We start from the raw sequence: 18134 nt of genomic DNA on the forward strand, positions 1-18134 counted from the left end.
ATTCTAAGGGGTCTGTTATATATTACCAAAGTTTGGTGGTGTCTCAGTCGCTCCATATAACTACAGGGTACTCAAGAAAATGGTCCGAACTTTGAACCAAGAAAAATATTTTAACGTTTTCCGAAGATATTACTGGTACAAACAACTGTTGAGAGAGATTTCACGCGCCCTAGGTCCCCCTTTTACATTCAATCGGAATCAACCCTGGCTTGGTTACATTAATGGAGAGTATCTGATCGCAGTTTGCTCTCAACTCTTCACAAGACGCCGCTCCCGCTAAGAAAGTCTGTCCATGTGCAGCGCACAGTGAGTCGTTGTTCACGATCACCTTTTGCTTCTTTGAGCTTCTTTAGTTTCCTATCGAACCGAACTGAAAACGGTCGCGCAAGGCGTGCTGCGGGCGTTGTTAAACCTAAACGAATAGCAAACCCGGTGATCAACGAAAATAAACGTCAACTAAATACATAAAGTGTTCAAACGAAGTTGGTGACTAACATTCAATCAACACCGGATCACTGCTGGACAGAGTAGGTTGCATCTTAATATGGTTATAGGTGTATGAGCAAGTGTGCGCAAATAAAAGGGATTCCTCAGATTTGCCCTGGAATTTCAAGTGCACCAGTGAGTTGTATGTGCAACGCGTCGCAATTTATGCAAAATATGAGTTCCATTTGTTCCTTGCGTTGATCGGATGACTGATCGCGCGCAGCTATGAAGAAACCGCAAGTATACCAACTCGTCGGCGGAAGAAAATAGATTGCCTAATTGAGATTGAATGGCTTCGCGGTTATGTGTTTGGCTTTCGTCCCCTCGGTTTTGCTCCCCTCTGTCTATCGAGCGGATGGCCTTAAGCCGTCCGACACCGCTAGACGGGTTTTGGGTTGAAGTTGTCGTCGGTACCCTTCCGTGAAGCTTTGTTGCGTTTTTGTACACGTATTTCGTGAAACGCGAGGTAACTGCGTGTGGGTCGCAAACAAGGAGCGCTCTCAAGTGTGATGACGATGGCGGTGTTTGGCTGGCAGCTGGCTAACATTTGTGGAAATTACCAATATGGATTTGCATTGTTCCACTTCCAGTTGATCAAGCTTCAATTTTAGTTCCTAATGATTGAAACTGGCAGTGGAACTTCAATCTAATTCATTGTCAGTTATGAGAACATGCAATTAGTGCTACGCACGATGTTTCGATGTTTTATTTATGATTATTATGCCTAATTATCGAAGCCAAGAAGATGTATGTTAATAATGCATTTTCAATACTTACTTCTTTAATTTCTAATGCATTGGCAGTATATGCATTTTAAAATATAATTTCTTGACTAGCAAAAAAATCATATCTGTGGATAGCATCATTTCTCAGTTGTTGATCATCATAAAACATGTAATAATAACAACTATAATGACGATAACAATGGTAATGGAAAATAATATATACTTATTTCATAACTTTATATTAAAAATAATAAATGCAGTTTTTATAATGATAGAATTTTTAACTATCTTGTGTTTCGTCGGATGGTTCTTTGTAATGTAGGTACGATGTTTCGAACGGTCTTCCGAAAGCAGTGACTTTGTTAGGGGTAAAGATGCATCTTCATCGCTTGTGCAAAGCACCGACGATCACTTTTATTAACGCTTTATAAAGTCGAATGATAAATGTGACGATGCAGGTTTGTGCAAAAAAATTCACGCGCTACAAATGTGTACATTAGATGGAAACACATTTTCACCGTTTAGCAGTTGGGTATGTAGATGGACAACCTCATCGACAGCTTCGAAGTGTCAACATTTCATAGTCATAGACAACAAAAAGTAATATTTTATTTCATTGTGTACATGAAAAACTACACTTTAAATTATTGGGTAGTTACTGTGTTGACCATGAAAATCGATTAAAAGCGAAACTCAATATCGTATCACAGCATGTGGCTACGGTTGGTTAATAACGTGCAAATGAGTTTTTAAGCCATCGACCTACGGATCCGGCTAGACCGGCCAGAGTTGCACCAAACAGATTGCGAATTTTTATTAACTACTGGTGCATGTAAGGTGGGTTTTGGTTGATACGCTACATTAAGCTTCACTGCGGGCAAATCGTGACTTAAGTAGACAGATATTGGCATCCATTCAGTTCTGGATTTGACTGGAGGAAGGCTATCGTGCTGTGTTTCCTGCAACTAAGTGCATTCTGCTGTTCTGGAAAAATCGTTTGCTCCCAATCGTGACCTTTTGTTATTTTTCTCGCTCAACCAGTTAGCGATAAATTTCTATACCGACATGCAGCGAGCGACGCAAATTACCTCCGAATGTAGGTTGATCGTTCCTTCTGTGCCACAGATTGAGTGCTTGACAGAGCTGTAAGCGCGAGTGAGAGAGATGGCGAAACAGTGCTGATCACGACAGCAAAGCTAGTTTCATGTGAAGGAGGCGGAACCACGTAATGGCAACCTTCACAGTGAATACAACTTCGAAATTGCCAACTGGACCGACCTTTTCAGTTCGATGACTCATAGCAAACATTACCCAAGAAATCTAGTGGACCACTGACGGGCAAGAATCTGGCCATTCAGCTCATTTTATAGGTGTTTATAGGTATGCACTCCGAAGTCTAAAAGCGACATTTGGTGCAAAACCCACGATTCGATTCGAATAGGGACCGGTCCGATATAGTTCTTCCGTAACTGTGTAGCATCGAATAGCTTTTGTGATGATCCATTCCGTTTTTTAAACTTTTTTCTTGCGTGGGATATGCTGTACCGTTAGCAACGTTGTGCTAGTTAACGACAAATATGTATTAATTTCTGTCATAAATGATTTATTCAGATCTCCTCATGATGTTGCTTATTTTCAATACTTTTACATCGACGATTTAAACTCCAAACAACGAGACGGCTTCAGTGGTTTCCAATCGATTTATTAAGCTTATTTATTCATTTTACTTTAAATATTAAAATTAGAAATTGAAAACTTTCAATAATAATTTGTATTTATTTGTATTTTACGATGACCGCATCTGCCAGTTTTAGAAACAAACATCATGTACGTCGACATCAGCAATAGAGTCACGATGGCTCGTGCTGTTTCAAGCAGTTGTCTCCATTCAACTCGAACCTGGGCCACTCGTCACGAATTTTCTAGTCATCTCAAAAGTCGTAAATCATTTTCGATCTGGTCGAGCCATCTTGCACGTTGAGCGCCCCTGTTCCTGGTGCCGGTGGTGGTTGAAGAGAACAGTTTTCGTAGCACTGTCGTCCGGCATTCTTATGATGTGTCCGGCCCACCGTAGCCCAGGGGAGCCTCCGCTAGGATTTTGAACATTGTCAGCTTCGTACGACGACGCATGCTTCTTGATCATAGTGTTTTGCGATGGGCAAACCAGGTCCGATTTATCTCTTGAATGCACCGCTGGATCTTCTTACTAGTGTTGTTGTTCGCGGACACCAGTGATCTCAAATACATGAACTCTTCTACCAGGCCGTGAACGGTTACCGTCCCCGGGAGGCACACGTTTATTCTTTTCATGTATTTGGTCTTCAACGCATTTATATTTAGCCCAACCATTGGCGGAACTAGCGGTCATTTCTAGGGGGGCTATATCCCCCGGCATTTTTTCGACCATTTTATTTCCTCGGCATATTAAAATTAAATGTACATTAATGCATGTGATGCATATAAAAATTACTCTCAAGTTTTTATTATGTAAAGTTATCTAACTATAGTTTTTTCTTAAATTTAAAAATCCAGCTTAACTTTTCTAGGGGGGCTAAATGTTTCCTAGGGGGGGCTTAGCCTCCTAGCACCCCCCCCCCCCCCCCTAGTTACGCCAATGAGCCCAACCCTCCTAAAATCCGCTTTCCGTCTGAGTAGATTTCTTCCGCCGTAGCAAAGTTCCTGGTCATAATATCAAAGTCATCTACAAAGCCTAGACGCTGGCTACCCTTGGAGAAAATCATGCCTCTCGTTTCGATGCTTGCTCATCGGTTCCCCTCTCCTTGCCTCAACTTCCGCCGCGTCTTCAAGGGACTTGAGAGTATCCCCGAGGTGCGCACGAAACACATCACTCGATCCAATTTAGCTCAGCCACGTCAGTTTATCTGGAAAAGCGTGTTCGTGCATTATCTGCCATCTTCGAGACCATGATTAACTGTATAGTATGCTGCTTGGAAATCAATAAAGATGTAATGCCCGACATTTCTGCACGATCTGTTGGACGGTAAACATTTGGTCCGCAGCTGCACAAGCCCCCATGAAGCAGGCCTGGCAATTCTCCGTGCTATCGGTGACAGCTGGCGTAACATGATCTGGGAGAGTACCTTGTCAGCAATGTTTACCAGCGTTTTGCTGTGATAGTTGCATCAGTCGAGCCGATCACCCTTTTTGTAGATGGGGTAAACCATTCGTTCCGTCCATTCTTCCGGTAGCTTCTCCTCCTTCGGTAACCAATTCTCGTTTGACTTCTTGTAGAGCAGGCGTTGGAACATTACTAACTTCCGTGGGCATTCATCGAAGAACTGCTACCACCTGTCGACCACTTCGCTCGCATTTATCATTACACATGTTAGGTTTCGGTGTGTAGCCCTTCCGAGTTTGGTTCATCTTCTCGTAAGTCTTGCGCGTGTCATTAACTCGGAATAGGACATTATAATTCTTCACAATCCCTATCCACCACTCCTCGAGATCATAGTTGACTGGTTCCTTGCTCGTCGGTATTTGGCCAAGTTCTCTCTAATGGTAATGCTCATATTAAACTTTTTCAAGCAACTTTTTCTTTCTCCACGCTTGTTGGCATTCCCCATCAAATCAATCATTTTGTATACTACGGGGCTCTTCACCTGGTGCCGAACCTATTCTGCCCCAACCGTCTTTGAGATTTGAAGCACCGAACTCATCGGAAGAAGATAGTGCCTCATCCAGTACTCGCACGTAGTTCAAGGCAGATTACGGGATATCCAGCTGCCTGATGTTCAGCCAAGGAGGATGGCTTTGAAGTGTCTGGTATACGGTCGACAGTTTTGAAAGCGCATATACTTACTACTACAGGTGATTGTCAGAGTTCTTATGCGTACCTCATAGGAAACGTATATTCATGAAGAACCGGCTATCTATGAGAACGTGGTTAAATTGGTTCATTGTAAGTTAGTCAGGTGAACTCCTTGTGTCTTTGTGGATATCCTTGCGTGAGAAAAAGGTACTTCGTATCACCAGATCTTGATCTCCGATGATGATCTTGGTGTCCCGTGGCAAGCAGCTGTCGTAGATTGTCTCCAATCTCGCGTGGAATGCTTCCTTCTCATCGTCGGACCTACCTTCGTGCGGGCAGTGCACGTTGATGATACTGTAATTGAAGAAACGGCTCTTTATCCTTAATAGACACATTTTTTCGTTAAGCGCCTCCCAATCTATTACGTGATTCTGCATTCTGCCCGACACTACACTTGCCCGTTCGTTGGTAGTTCCACCACTCTGGTAAAACTGGACCTTTTTGCCGCGGATCTTCCAAATCCTATCTGCTTTGCGACAGATCTCCTACAGAGCTACGGTGTTCGAGCAACATCCGGTCGCCCCTTGCGAAATTCAGCGATCAGCAGTTCCAAGTACCAAGTTTCCATTCGTCGTCTTTGTTTCGTCCCCTGGGTCGATGGCGAACATTCGATCCATTCTTGCTTGAATTTTCGTAGTTCAATTTAGGTACGTTACCTTACTAGCGCCACACTACCGAGTCTCTTGATGGGGCTGCCATCTTAGGTGCCGAGACAACACCAGTGTTACCAGGTCGATTGCCCATTTTCCCGCTGCCCAGAGGTTGATTTCCCGCTGAAATCCCGCTGTCTAGAGTCTATTTCCCACTATAAATCCCGCTGAATCAAAAGTCATATTATTCTTTCGTTTCTGGTGCAGAATTAAAATTAAAAAATATTCATTTCAGTAAGGCTTGCATTTGAAATCAAGATGATCTGCGGAAATTGAGAGGTTGCAATTAAATGAACATTATGCAAATTTGCTGCATTCATGTTGACGAAGCTTCAGGAAACAGAAAAAGAAATATCTTGTTATCCCTCATATAATAACAGTTTACTACGACATTTCGAAAAAATTATAAGATTAAGGAGTCTAAGAACACATGCGAAAATTTCGAAAGAAGCTTTTAGCACAAATTCTCTTTCTGTGTCTAGCTATGATAAAAATCATGCAAAATTTCAGCAACGCTGGCAAATGGTTATAGTTTTCGGTGACAAAAGAAGATATGTTTCAATCTTTATAAGCAGCCAAAATTCAAAAATATCTGAAAAGCGCATCGGCTCTTTGTTCTCGCTGATATTTTGTTTTAGCAAAAATGTATCGATTTGTCTTTTAGACTTAAGTTTTATCGGCTCATCAGCCGATTTGTTTTGATTTTGTTATCATACAAATGCTGCGGTATATAGCAAATGATGATGTATATAGATACATAAGGTGTTTGTGTTGTTTTGTTTGCAATTCATGGATCAGTTGGATTTTGCCATTGGCAACGAATTAGTTTGTGGAAAAATTAGGAATACGCAAAACGGATTGGTTTGGTGGTCTTCTGCTTCTGTAAGTTCTAATGAGTATTTGTCAGAACTGATCCCATTCTAGGCAAAAACCACGGAGTTTTCTTATCAACAGAATATACTGAACCATCTGCCAATGCATGAGCAGACATTAGACTGTCAATAAACGAAGTTTTTTGCTGTCAACCTCTCTGTCAGCACTCTTCTTGCCTACCAAATATCGCTAAATCGAGATCCCGCTAAAATCCCGCTGAGTTATTTAAGAAAACCGCTAGATTCCCGTTAGCCGCTGTTTGGTTATTAAGTACCGCTATCCGGCTTGAAATCCCGCTGAATCTAGCGGGAAAGCCGCTGATCTGGCATCGCTGGACAACACAGTTCCCCATTTCCTGTCGGTATACGACTTTAATTTCCACCATGATTGGTTACTCAATCTTAGCTAAGGTTGCTTCTATTCCGGCTGGTACCACTTGGAGGTTGGGTTAGGAGTTGCTGGATAAGAGGTTAGGAACCACTACGGGGTCTATGTTCGCATTATCCAGTCGTTCACCAACCCATAAAAAACAGACACAATAATCTTTAATTGTTATGATTTGCTACTATTTCACTACTTTTAATTCTTCCGTAATTGTGCAGCATAAAAAGCTTTTTTCTTTGATTTGAAGTCACCGCAAAATCACTATCTTCAGGTTTAGTTGAAAATTTTTGGTGAAATAATGAAACTGATGAATATATCGCGTAACGTTTCAGCTTACTACTCTTCAGCTATCGTCTGACGCATTCTTCTAACAATACAATAACAACAAGCCAGTTGGACGTAACGAAAACTAGCCCACTGGTGAAGGCTGAATAATTGATATGAATGTGGCGTAAATACTAGAAGAATGCGTCAGACGATAGCTGAAGAGTAGTAAGCTGAAACGTTACGCGATATAATCATCAGTTTCATTATTTCACCGAAAATTTTCAACTAAACCTGAAGATAAAAAGCTATTGTTTGGATCCATTCTGAACATGATTGTTCCGTGCTGTTTTGGCCGGAATTGGTATTCTTTCATAGCAGAACAAAGTTTACAGAGGGATAAGGCGCCAACTGCATACAAGTGCTTCCTAAAGACAAAATCCCAAACACTGTTGTAAGTTATAAACTATTTAGGGGACATAAACGACTAAACATTTTGAAAAAATCACTATTTTTTATCTTAGATTTTGATTCTACCGACTCTTCCACTTGTTTTGACACTAGTTTTGTAATGCTCCTGTAAAAACACGATTTTCAAACTTTATTTGCTTTTTTCTTGGAAACTAATCAACGTATTGGAACAAACATTTTTTCGTTTTTTTGGTAGTAGTTTGGAAAAGACTTTTACAACTTTTGAGCTTGGTACAAAAAAACTGCCAAAGTAAGAAAAGTGTAACTTGGAAGTTCGGAGCTGATAGAGAAGACACAGAGTTTGTTTTTGTGTATCGAAAAGTCAGTGTGAACTGGGCAAGAACTGTCACTATGAATTGAAAGTTTAGGTATTCTCTTCTTTAAATGATTCGGATTTTCTGTATATAGAAATAATCCAAAGAACATATAATCTGTCATTCAGTTGTCATCTCTCTCTCTCAGGTCCGGCGTTGCCATTTCAATAGCCCGGTATCTTTGCGTTAAGTTAAATAATTCGTTCAAAATAAATCCAGTGTCATGTTCAATTTATACTTTAACAGCAATCAAATTTAATTTCATTTTCAAGTACGATATCAAAACTAAATTCAAATCTAATTTCATTGTCAAGTTCATTTTCAATTTTCAAGTTGTCCAATTTTACTTTCTGTTTATGTCTGGGCAGGAGCACACCAGTGCCTTCAATCAATGAACTTTTTGTTTTTGTTAAAAGTCCCAAATCCTTTCCAATAAATCATTGAATATGCAGTCAGAAGCACTGCTCAACCTTCAATGGAATACTGAAATTACAAATAGTTCAAGTTAGTATTGAACGAAAGCATCAGTAAAGATGTCGAATAGTTATGACAGGTTATTTAGAGTTGTATATTATTTCACTGCCTTCAAAATAACCTCGAGGTACGACGATGGGCTAACAAGCTATATAACACTATATGTTCCAATTTCCAATCGCAGCTGGGCGAGACTGTTAGAATCAATAGGATCGTGATCATTAGCAATTGTCCTGTACTCTAGCAGTTGGCTACGAAGTCTGTCTAATAAAAACAGAAGGTCAACTTTCCAAAACGGAATGTAACATCTAGACTTTGCTTTGTTATTTTATGCATGAATGAAATCGGTTTGTCATAGAACCATCCGCAGACGTGTCATTCAAACCAGTTTTCGAAAAAAAGTAGTTCATCGGATGTGTTGACCTTACCTTCGCCGCGCATGATGGTCGCCGAGTTTTTTCTTTAATTCATCCGGATATTTGCACTCTACCTACAGTTTTCTGTTCGCTCTGAAGTCACTTTCAGAGCTCCGGTTCGGGTTTCACACCATCGAAAGAAATTGTAGTTACGCCAACTGTCTGGATTTTATTGACAGTGAACAAATAATAGGTCAAGTCGGGGAAAACAAGCGCATTGGATAATCGATTTATCATTCATTATAATCATGTGGAGGTGACCATTAAAACAATTTACATAGACATAGATGAAGAATTAATTTATTGCCATGAAACGAATGTGCATGCATAGGTAGCCAGTGGCTAGTAAGAAGTTAGTTTCCCCAGGATGTGAAGAATGTGGAGGATAGGCCAAAAATAGAAGCAGGTTGAATTCAACTCTGTAAAAAACTGTGTTCAAAATTAGCGCATAGTTGAACTTACCTTTTATCATGGGAGTACTATAATAGCAAAGTTATAAGAATCGAGTAAAAAACAAAAACGATCTACAGCTCAGTACGCCAGCTCTTATACACTATTATTATTGTATGTTACGTTTCTGGAAAGAGAAATATTGATCATTGTTCATACCGAGCAATGGCATTTACGATTTACCACAGACTAACAGACGTAACACTTCGAACAAATTTTCCAAGAAAACATCGCTTCAATGACACCTCTAAAACTTGAACAAACACTACCATCACCTGGTGCAGTCTTCGCGCAACGCAGAGTAGTTTGCTATAAATTTAACAAAGCTTTGAATTTAGAGGAAGAATGTCCAGAACGCACCAAAGGGAGGGGTAGAATGGCCCATGCTATTAAATTAATTGCTTAAAAACGCGGAAACTATTTGGTAACATTATGAATGCGCATTTTATTTTGGTGTAAAACAAGCTAATTCATAATTGTGTAGAATGTAAAAGCATCAAACATAGCCACATCCAATAAAATCAAGCGATTATCCGCGATGTCATTCCGCACGGTTTCACGAAATCACGGTTTTCTCTTAAGCTTTTACCACTAGTCGGTATGCAAATTTCATAATAAATACAGTCTATCTAATTGATATACTGTCATACTCGATGATTCATCACAAAAACGGCATTAACTAGGCATGTTTTTCACATATATTGCAAAAAACTGCAAAATACAAAACAGGGGTAGGATGCATCACAGCGGGATCGAACAGTTATAAAATATTCTTAATTTGCAGTACATCTTTTGACCAAACTCGTGTTTTAGTCTTTTGACCTTGAAATGCGGTCAGGCATATATTAATATTTTTTTTGAAACGATGGTTCTACAATTGATAAAGGGAAAGTAATGAAGAAGCATTTTTTGGGAATGGAGGGGAAAGAGTGGAAAGGTGAGTGGGGGGGGGGGGGGGTTATAGGTAGCTACGCTTAACAAGTTGTCGTTGTGACTCCTACTTTTTGTCCAATGCTCATGGGTCGAACCAAACTATAATCTGAGATTATAACTGGATTCGAACCCACAACACCCACCAGGTCAGGTGGCTCGCTGGTACTTATACCTTTGAACCATAGAGGCACTAGACAAAAGGAAACTGCACAACCCCCCTATTAACGTAGCGACATGGGTTGGGCTATTTTTAGACACAGATCGTGCCTCTTCCTCCATCTACTGTAGAACTACCGACCGGGAAGTTTAATCTAACTTTGTGTTTACTGGTGGGACGACGACACTATGCAGGCCCTTGCGACTTACTGTTCGTCTGTCAGCGTGTTAGCTGCGATTCTCAGCGTGGATTTTCGGGAGAAGGCTCCGTTCCTGTGAAATAGACTAAACCTCGTGTTTTTAGTCTTGACCTTGAATATTTTTTTGAAACGGTGGTTCTACAATTGATGAAGGGACGGTAGGCGAAAGTAATGAAAAGTTTTTGAAATGGAGGGGAAAGAGTGGAAAGTTGTGAATATTTCGAGAGAATAGGTTTTCTTTCTCAAATTTCCGGAATGTAGTCAAAACCGTGTGTATTTTGTTTGGGCCTTTATTGCACGCATTAAAGCTGTTGCATCATCAGGGCTGATAAAGATGGATCAGCTGTGAGCATCTCGGCTGAAATACAGTCTAGCCCTGGTGCTGTATTGGGTTTCATACCCTTAATGGCTGCTTCAGTTTCATCTAGTGATGGCACCTCAAAGTTGACGTGATTAATGCGACGAACTATTACAACTCGGAAGAGTTGTTCATAATGTTCAGTCCATGGTAGCTGTTCTGTTAAGTCAGTCAGTAGCTGACCAGCTCTGTCACTTAGCGATATCTTTGTATTTATCCTGGCATCTCTGAGGCGGCGAGTAATATTGTACAATAAACGGATATCACCTATGGCGGCGACGGTTTCTCCTTGTTCGGCTAGGGAGTTCGTCCAGGCTCTTTTGTCCCGCCTACAAGCTCGTTGAACAGCCCTCTCCAGTTCAGCGTATCGTTGATGGGCAGCTCTGTCTTAGCCGATCTGGGGTGACATTGCGATTCTCGGTTCGAGTGATTTTGGTTCGTTTCGACCACGTTAAACAAATGGGTGAAACGAGAATCGCAATGTCACCCCTGGTTCACGCTCGCTCAATGCCGGTTTTCGCTACTCTCCGCTCGTGGATCTCTCTCCAAGTTTCATCCGAAATCCATTTCCTCCGTCCGCTGCGCGCTTTGCCGAGGGTTTCGTCACTGGTCATGATGAAGGCGTTCTTGATGCTGGTCCAGGGATGGAAGATCAGTGATTTTGATCAAATCTGTGAGTTATCGCCTCACGCACAGATCACGATCCGTACAAATCATGACAAACAGACGTTGTTCTCTAAACCGTCTCAGTAGTCGATCACAGTGTTACATCTTACCTAGCTGCGAGAAAAAAGGCCACACATGTTGTTTGTATTGTGATTCATACGATGCATACAACCAATCGTTTGTATCTGTTATATTTCTCAACGCAATCATGCAATGAACATGATTTGACATGAGGTTTGTCATAATCTGTACGGATCGCGACAAAGTGTTTGTCGCTTACAAGTAGTGATGTCAATGAATCTGAATGTGGGGTGACATTGCGATTCTCGTTTCGAGTGATTTTGGTTCGTTTCGACCACGTTAAACGAATTGGCGAAACGAACGAAAATCACTCGAATCGAGAATCGCAATGCCACCCCTGATTGCTTCTATGATCGTGATCGCTAGAAGCGATTTTTTCCATCCCTGTGCTGGTCCATTGCTCTTCAACGGTTCCACCAGGAGGCAACTCTGAGACTCGGGATTCAAGTTGTTTGACAAAGTTCCTTTGCACCTCGAGATTTTCCAATTGGCGAACATTCTAACGACACCCAGTTTTCCCCTCCCGCCGCTGGACACGTGCGACGCGCTATCGTATTTCAGTGATAACATGGTGATGGTCGGATGCAATATCTGAGCTGCTCTTGTTGCATACGTCAAGAAGGGTTCTTCTCCACTTTCGGCAGATGTGGTCAATTTAATTTTTTTCTCGACCACGTGATCCACGTGACCTTTTATATGCTGGTCTATGGGAAAAGAGCAAGCCATCAATGATCATGTTATTGTTACCATAAAGTTCTATAAACAGCTCTCCGTTTTCGCTCATCTCTCCTAGGTCATGGCGTCCTATGACGTGTTCAAGTTCCGCGTTGTTTGAGGCGAGCTTCGCGTTGAAGTCGACAAACTGGATTTGAATGTCCCCTTTCGGTATTTTTTCAACCACGCTGTTCAGCTCCGGTAGGTTGACAGGATCTGTTGGCGCTGAGAGTGGGCGAAGATTCTTGCGTGTCTTGTACAACCAGGTATCTTTAAATAACTGGCTGAAAGCTACACACCAGGTGACAAACGATATACGTTTATTGGCTTAAGAATCTTAAGGAAATGCTTGTCATTAATCACTCAATTTTTAGTTATCCAGTATAAAATAATTACTTAATCTAGGTTATCATTAGAATTATGCTAAAAAGTATGCTGGTTGAAAGATATTCAATTATTATTATCGTTCTTTGTATTTACCTTAAGTTTTTTTGCTACTCTTTCACTACTCTTTTACTTGATCTTAATTTAAGCGACAAATAATTATTATTTACCTTTTAACCGGAAAGACCTTATTACTTTAATTCTTACTTTATTTTTAATTTACCTGTCTGGGAAGCTAAATAATGCTTATATGTGATTGGTTGGTTCATTAATTGTTGAAAGTGCTTGAAAGTTATATTTGCTATATTAATCTATGCTTAGAAAAATTTCAGATCGATTGATGCAAATATCTCTTAAATCTATTGAAAAATGACTAAGTTTTTAACTTGCAAAAAGTAACAACTTCTCGTTATAGCATGTTCATTTCTTGCATTTATAATATCTCAGTGATCTGAAGGTCCGAATAAAGTATAACGTGAAAACATATTAAAATATATTCAATAGAAGCGGAGTTCAATTATCTAATGAAAGTATTTACTCACTTTCAACATTAACGCGGTATCATAGACGATTATTAGCGATGCACATGCAACTCAACCTTGACACTCGATATCAAAGGGCCACCATTGGGCCGTGAGATCTATGCAAATTTAAACAACAGCCCTTTCTCTTTCATTTTCATGCTGGCGTTAGACGAAACTGACCTAGAATCCATCTGGGGAAAAACTTCAATAGACGAACAATAGTTCAACGTGGTTGCGGAAAAACATGAGCAAATACATGATAATGGTGCTTTTCACCGTGGCGCTAGTAGTACCACAGTTAACTGAGGCATCTAAAGATACCAAGGAAAAGCATATAAAGTACAAGGAAAAGGATCTGATGCGAAAATCGATAGTGTATGATAAAAATACACCCGATGTATTTTACTGTCCAACTAATAAACCAACCGGAATGGACAAGATGATCGTAAGGTTAGTAGACTACAAGTAATTAACAGAAAAACTTAATATTAACTATTGTTTTATTTTAAGGTCGCGTCCATTACACAAACTGTGCGAATTTGAAGGCAAACCCTTACCTGAGGACTATAAATCCGATTGCTACAAGGATCTGGATGAGAGTGACTATGCATGCAAAGAGAAATACAGAATAATGGTAACCTGAGAGTAAAAACTATTCTAATATTTTGTTCACAGTTCCAAATATCAGAACATAGTTGTATTATTCATATATTTGGTTCGTTTAAGATTGGCTTGAAATGAATTAATAATCTGGCACATGTTATTTACTCCAACAGCAAAAATTACTAATCAATCAATGGTGTTTTTTATGGTTTTTCTCGCAATTTTCAGAAACGATACGCCAAAGATAATGCCGAGGTCTAATACGCATTTACAAACACGCCTAAATACAAAACACGCCAACACGCTACAAACACACGCACACATCAGCGCCATGTGTATACGCGGCACTACTGAAAAGTTAAATTCGTTCGCGAATTCCAATGCTTCGGATCTTTCACAACTCTACCTATCACTTACAAAACCAGACTTTAACGTGACCCCAAACGTTTCTCATCGACCGTCTATTTCTATTGCAATTAGACGTGAAATTTGACCAGAACTAGAAAAACTTTTCTTTTATTGCACTCTGCTTTCTTCAATTATATTCCTTTATAAGCTATAATAATGTGAATAATTGTAACCCAACAATGAGCTTTTACCTACCGATAAAATGCCAAAAGATTAATAAACTAAAACCATTATAGCATTAATTTGCCCTTTTCTCTCCCTTACTCTGGAGATAGTTTGATAATAGTTTAACCATCGGTCAATGATTTGACAAAAACTAAAAAAATCTTCAATCGAAAAATTACCTAACGGAGTATTAATAACTCAGTTAACGGTTACCAAATATCGTACCGGAAAAATAATTTCCTCAGTTAACACTTAAACTACCAACAATTGATCCAAATTCGAAAACATTCGAATTCACTTAGTGTATTTCTTTTTATAGGATAAATGTAAATGACAATTGAATAGGAAACAACTTTCCAGTGATTATTTTGCACCAAGGTTGTCTCTTATTTCGACTATGAATTTCTATCTTAAAACTTTTTAGATTTATTGTTATAAATAGTAGATCTTTTTCTTCCATCTGTAGTTACTCAAAGATACTTTCCCTTTTAGAGAAGTTGCTGCAAAACACAAATAACTTATTTTACATTTCGTAAAAGTCATTAATGACAGTTACGTTTTTGGTTGTCACACGTGAAATTACGTTCTCTCACCTGAATAAATCTTTGATACCCAATTATTTTCAAAATCAGAAATACAGATAACGCTAGGTTTCGAAATGTTCATATGTACAAAGGAGTTAGTGAAATTTACCTAAGCTTTTTTTTTTAAATAAACTAAACTGCCCGCTATTTTAAACTCAGCACTGTAGATAGAATTTATTAACTAACTCACTTGGTTTTATTTTTCCTTAACTTCAAACGCTTTAATTCCTCATTTAGTGCATGTATAGTCTAAAATCACAATTTCAACGGGGGTGTATACAACATTAATATCGCACAAATTGATTATCGACATTCGTGACGCTAAAGAACTTGTACAAACCCTAGTACATTCGACTAAAATCATTACAAAAATCATACAAACGTATAAGTTTCGCAAACCAAAACACAAGAAAAACACATTTTCGTTAAGGATAGCTGCTGGCAGTCAGGTGCGTATGAGCAGATTTGCGGCTTGCCTTTTACTCTATATGCGAACTATATACCTCCTACTTATACGGGATAAGCATTCATTTCACAGTTACTAGAAAAGTAATAGTGTGCTCATTTTCAATTAGCTAATTCTCAATCCTTTCAACAGATGCGTATGCACCCGCCAGGCAGCGACGCTCCATTCAACGGATCGCGATTAAGCCGGTTCATGGAAATGGATGACGACATGAAAAGGATCAAAGCAAAGCGTCACAATAAGCCACACTAGAACGAAACACCTACTTTCAACCGGACAATGAGTATTCAAACCATTTTAACTAAAACGTGTGTAAATAATCCGATGCCATATAAGAAACACTGACAAGTCTAATACTTGCGCTCCTCAAGACTTTTTAGTAACTACGTTTGTAATTTTGTGATTGTTTTTATTTTTCTGTTGCGAATGTCGTGCTTAATTTTGTTGAAATTGTTGATTTGTTGACTATATTGCTGTCAAAACAAGCTGATAATAAACAAGGAAATGTTTTATGCTAGTTCGCATAATTTCTACTTGTTTTAAGAATAAAAATAAAAATGATTGTCATTTCAAATACCTTAAAATTGTTTTTTTACGTAGGCCACATCTTACGGTAAGGATTGGGTTATCATTCCAAAAAATCTAAAAATGCGAGCGTCACGCTAAAATGATAGGTTTTAAGTGCTAATAACTTAGCAATTTGCCGAGCGATTTTCATTATAATTGAGCCAATTTTCTCATCCACTAATAAAGAAAACCATTGATTTTTGAATGCGCTCTATTGAAAAATTGAAAACAATGATGCATTGTCTAGCTAGAAATTTCGGCTTCCGGATTAATTGAAAAAGTTTTAATATTTTTTTGAAACGGTGGTTCTACAATTGATGAAGGGACGGTAAGAGAAAGAAATGAAAAGGAGGAGGGGGGTATTGGTAGCTACGCTTAACAAGTAGTCGTTTTGACTCCTACCTATTGTCCAATGCTGGAAGGTGCATCGATTGAACCAAGCTATAATCTAAGATTATAACCGGATTCGAACCCACAACACCCGTCAGGGCATGTGGTTCACTGGTATTTGTACCTATGAACCATCGAGGCGCTGGACAAAAGGAGATTGCAAAACCCACTTATTCAGATAGCGGCGCGTCTGGTTGGGTTATAGACATAAGTTGTGCCTCTTCCTCCACCTACTGTAGATAACCACCGACCGAGAAGTTTTAAATCTAACTTGTTTTTACTGGCAGGACGACGACACTATGCAGACCCTTACGACTTGCAAGGTACCGTCATCCGGGGATACTTGCAACTAGGATTGGGCAAAATTCCCGAAAGTATCGATAATTGAATATCAATATCAAATCCGCCGCTTTATCGATACCGTCGATATATCGTTCGTGAAGTATCGATATTGGATTTATCGATACTATTTAAGGCGGCATTCTGGGGTTAGGAAATGCTACACAAAAAACAGGGATTCATAAATATTAATCTATAAAAAACATGTTGAGCAAAGACAGTGCCTCCAAAACACGCACGCAACACATCACTCGCTCCAGTGCAGCTCTATTTCGGACATGTCGTTTTATACGGAAAACCGTGCAACCTGCCAGGGCTGTTCGCTTCCAACTGAATCGTATGCTGCCCCGGAATCTACAAAAATATGATGAGTTGTACTCCCGACACATCCGGATGACCTGCCGAAGAGTAAAACTTTAATCCGTAGTAGCACGGGTCTCCATAAAGCCCACCTGGTACTACCCTATGAATTTTTCTGCCACTGGGGACAGACGACGCAACAAAATCTGAGAGAGCACCCTGTTGATGGCTTTGACCAGCGTTATGCTGCGGTAATTACAGCAATCTATCCGATCGCCCTTTCTGTATATAGGACAAACTACACCCTCAATCCACTCGTCCGGCAGCCCATCCAGTGATGTGTCGTTGCTGGCGGTTCTTGGCCATTCCTGCAGAGTTCCGCCGGAAGCTGCTCCTTTCCGGTTCTAGCTCTTCTCGATCTCTGTCCCACCTCTGCCACTTTCACCACTATTATGGCGCGTAAAAAGCTGGAAAGTCTTTGTTAATGCCGTCTACGCCCAATACTACTCTCTGTGCTCTCTGGTCAGTTCTGAATTGCGGAAAATCGCGTGTCGTATGCTCTTACTGTTCAATAAGCGTTAAACATGTAAGTGACATTGTTCAAGGTTTTGCATAAGAGTCAATTTTAATAAAGTAAATTTGGGAATTAAGCTTAGTAGATACCTGAAAAGAAAACAGCGCGAGAAAAATCCTTAAAATTTGCTTTCTTGAGCATTTCCAGGTCAGCTGCAGAGATGCCATATTTTCTAAAAAAAATGTCTGCAACTGCTCGAAAACCGGAAAAATCGAGCAGTTTTCCGGCTACTCGAATTTTCAGGTTTGAAAATAATCTGCGAAAATCTGCACACTTTTTTAGGAAGTCTGTGAAAGTTTAAAGAGCTTCGAACAAAAATCTGCAACAAAACAATAAAAGTCAAAAAAACTGCAAATATCTGCAAATTTATAATGATCTGCAAGACC

At 39.7% G+C, this 18134-nt stretch overlaps 1 protein-coding gene across 1 annotated transcript; it reads left to right on the plus strand.

Annotated features, from left to right (window-relative positions):
* The first annotated feature begins 344 nt into the window (after positions 1–344).
* Positions 345–16151, plus strand: LOC128743781 (uncharacterized). The gene is made up of 4 exons (XM_053840448.1): positions 345–527; positions 13522–13802; positions 13863–13986; positions 15711–16151. Exons 2-4 carry the CDS (start codon positions 13597–13599, stop codon positions 15828–15830), a joined length of 450 nt encoding a protein of 149 aa, XP_053696423.1. The 5' UTR covers positions 345–527; positions 13522–13596; the 3' UTR covers positions 15831–16151.
* The last annotated feature ends 1983 nt before the right edge of the window (positions 16152–18134 follow it).

Source organism: Sabethes cyaneus, chromosome 3 (genome assembly GCF_943734655.1).
Source record: "Sabethes cyaneus chromosome 3, idSabCyanKW18_F2, whole genome shotgun sequence".
NCBI lineage: Eukaryota > Metazoa > Arthropoda > Insecta > Diptera > Culicidae > Sabethes > Sabethes cyaneus.

What these genes read in the sequence shown, in the direction of transcription:
- LOC128743781 (XM_053840448.1), top strand. Translation starts at nt 13,597, where the DNA reads ATGAGCAAATACATGATAATGGTGCTTTTCACCGTGGCGCTAGTAGTA. An exon ending in ATGGACAAGATGATCGTAAG is followed by an intron (nt 13,803 to 13,862) that starts GTTAGTAGACTA and finishes TTTTATTTTAAG; the next exon opens with GTCGCGTCCATTACACAAAC. An exon ending in AAGAGAAATACAGAATAATG is followed by an intron (nt 13,987 to 15,710) that starts GTAACCTGAGAG and finishes TCCTTTCAACAG; the next exon opens with ATGCGTATGCACCCGCCAGG.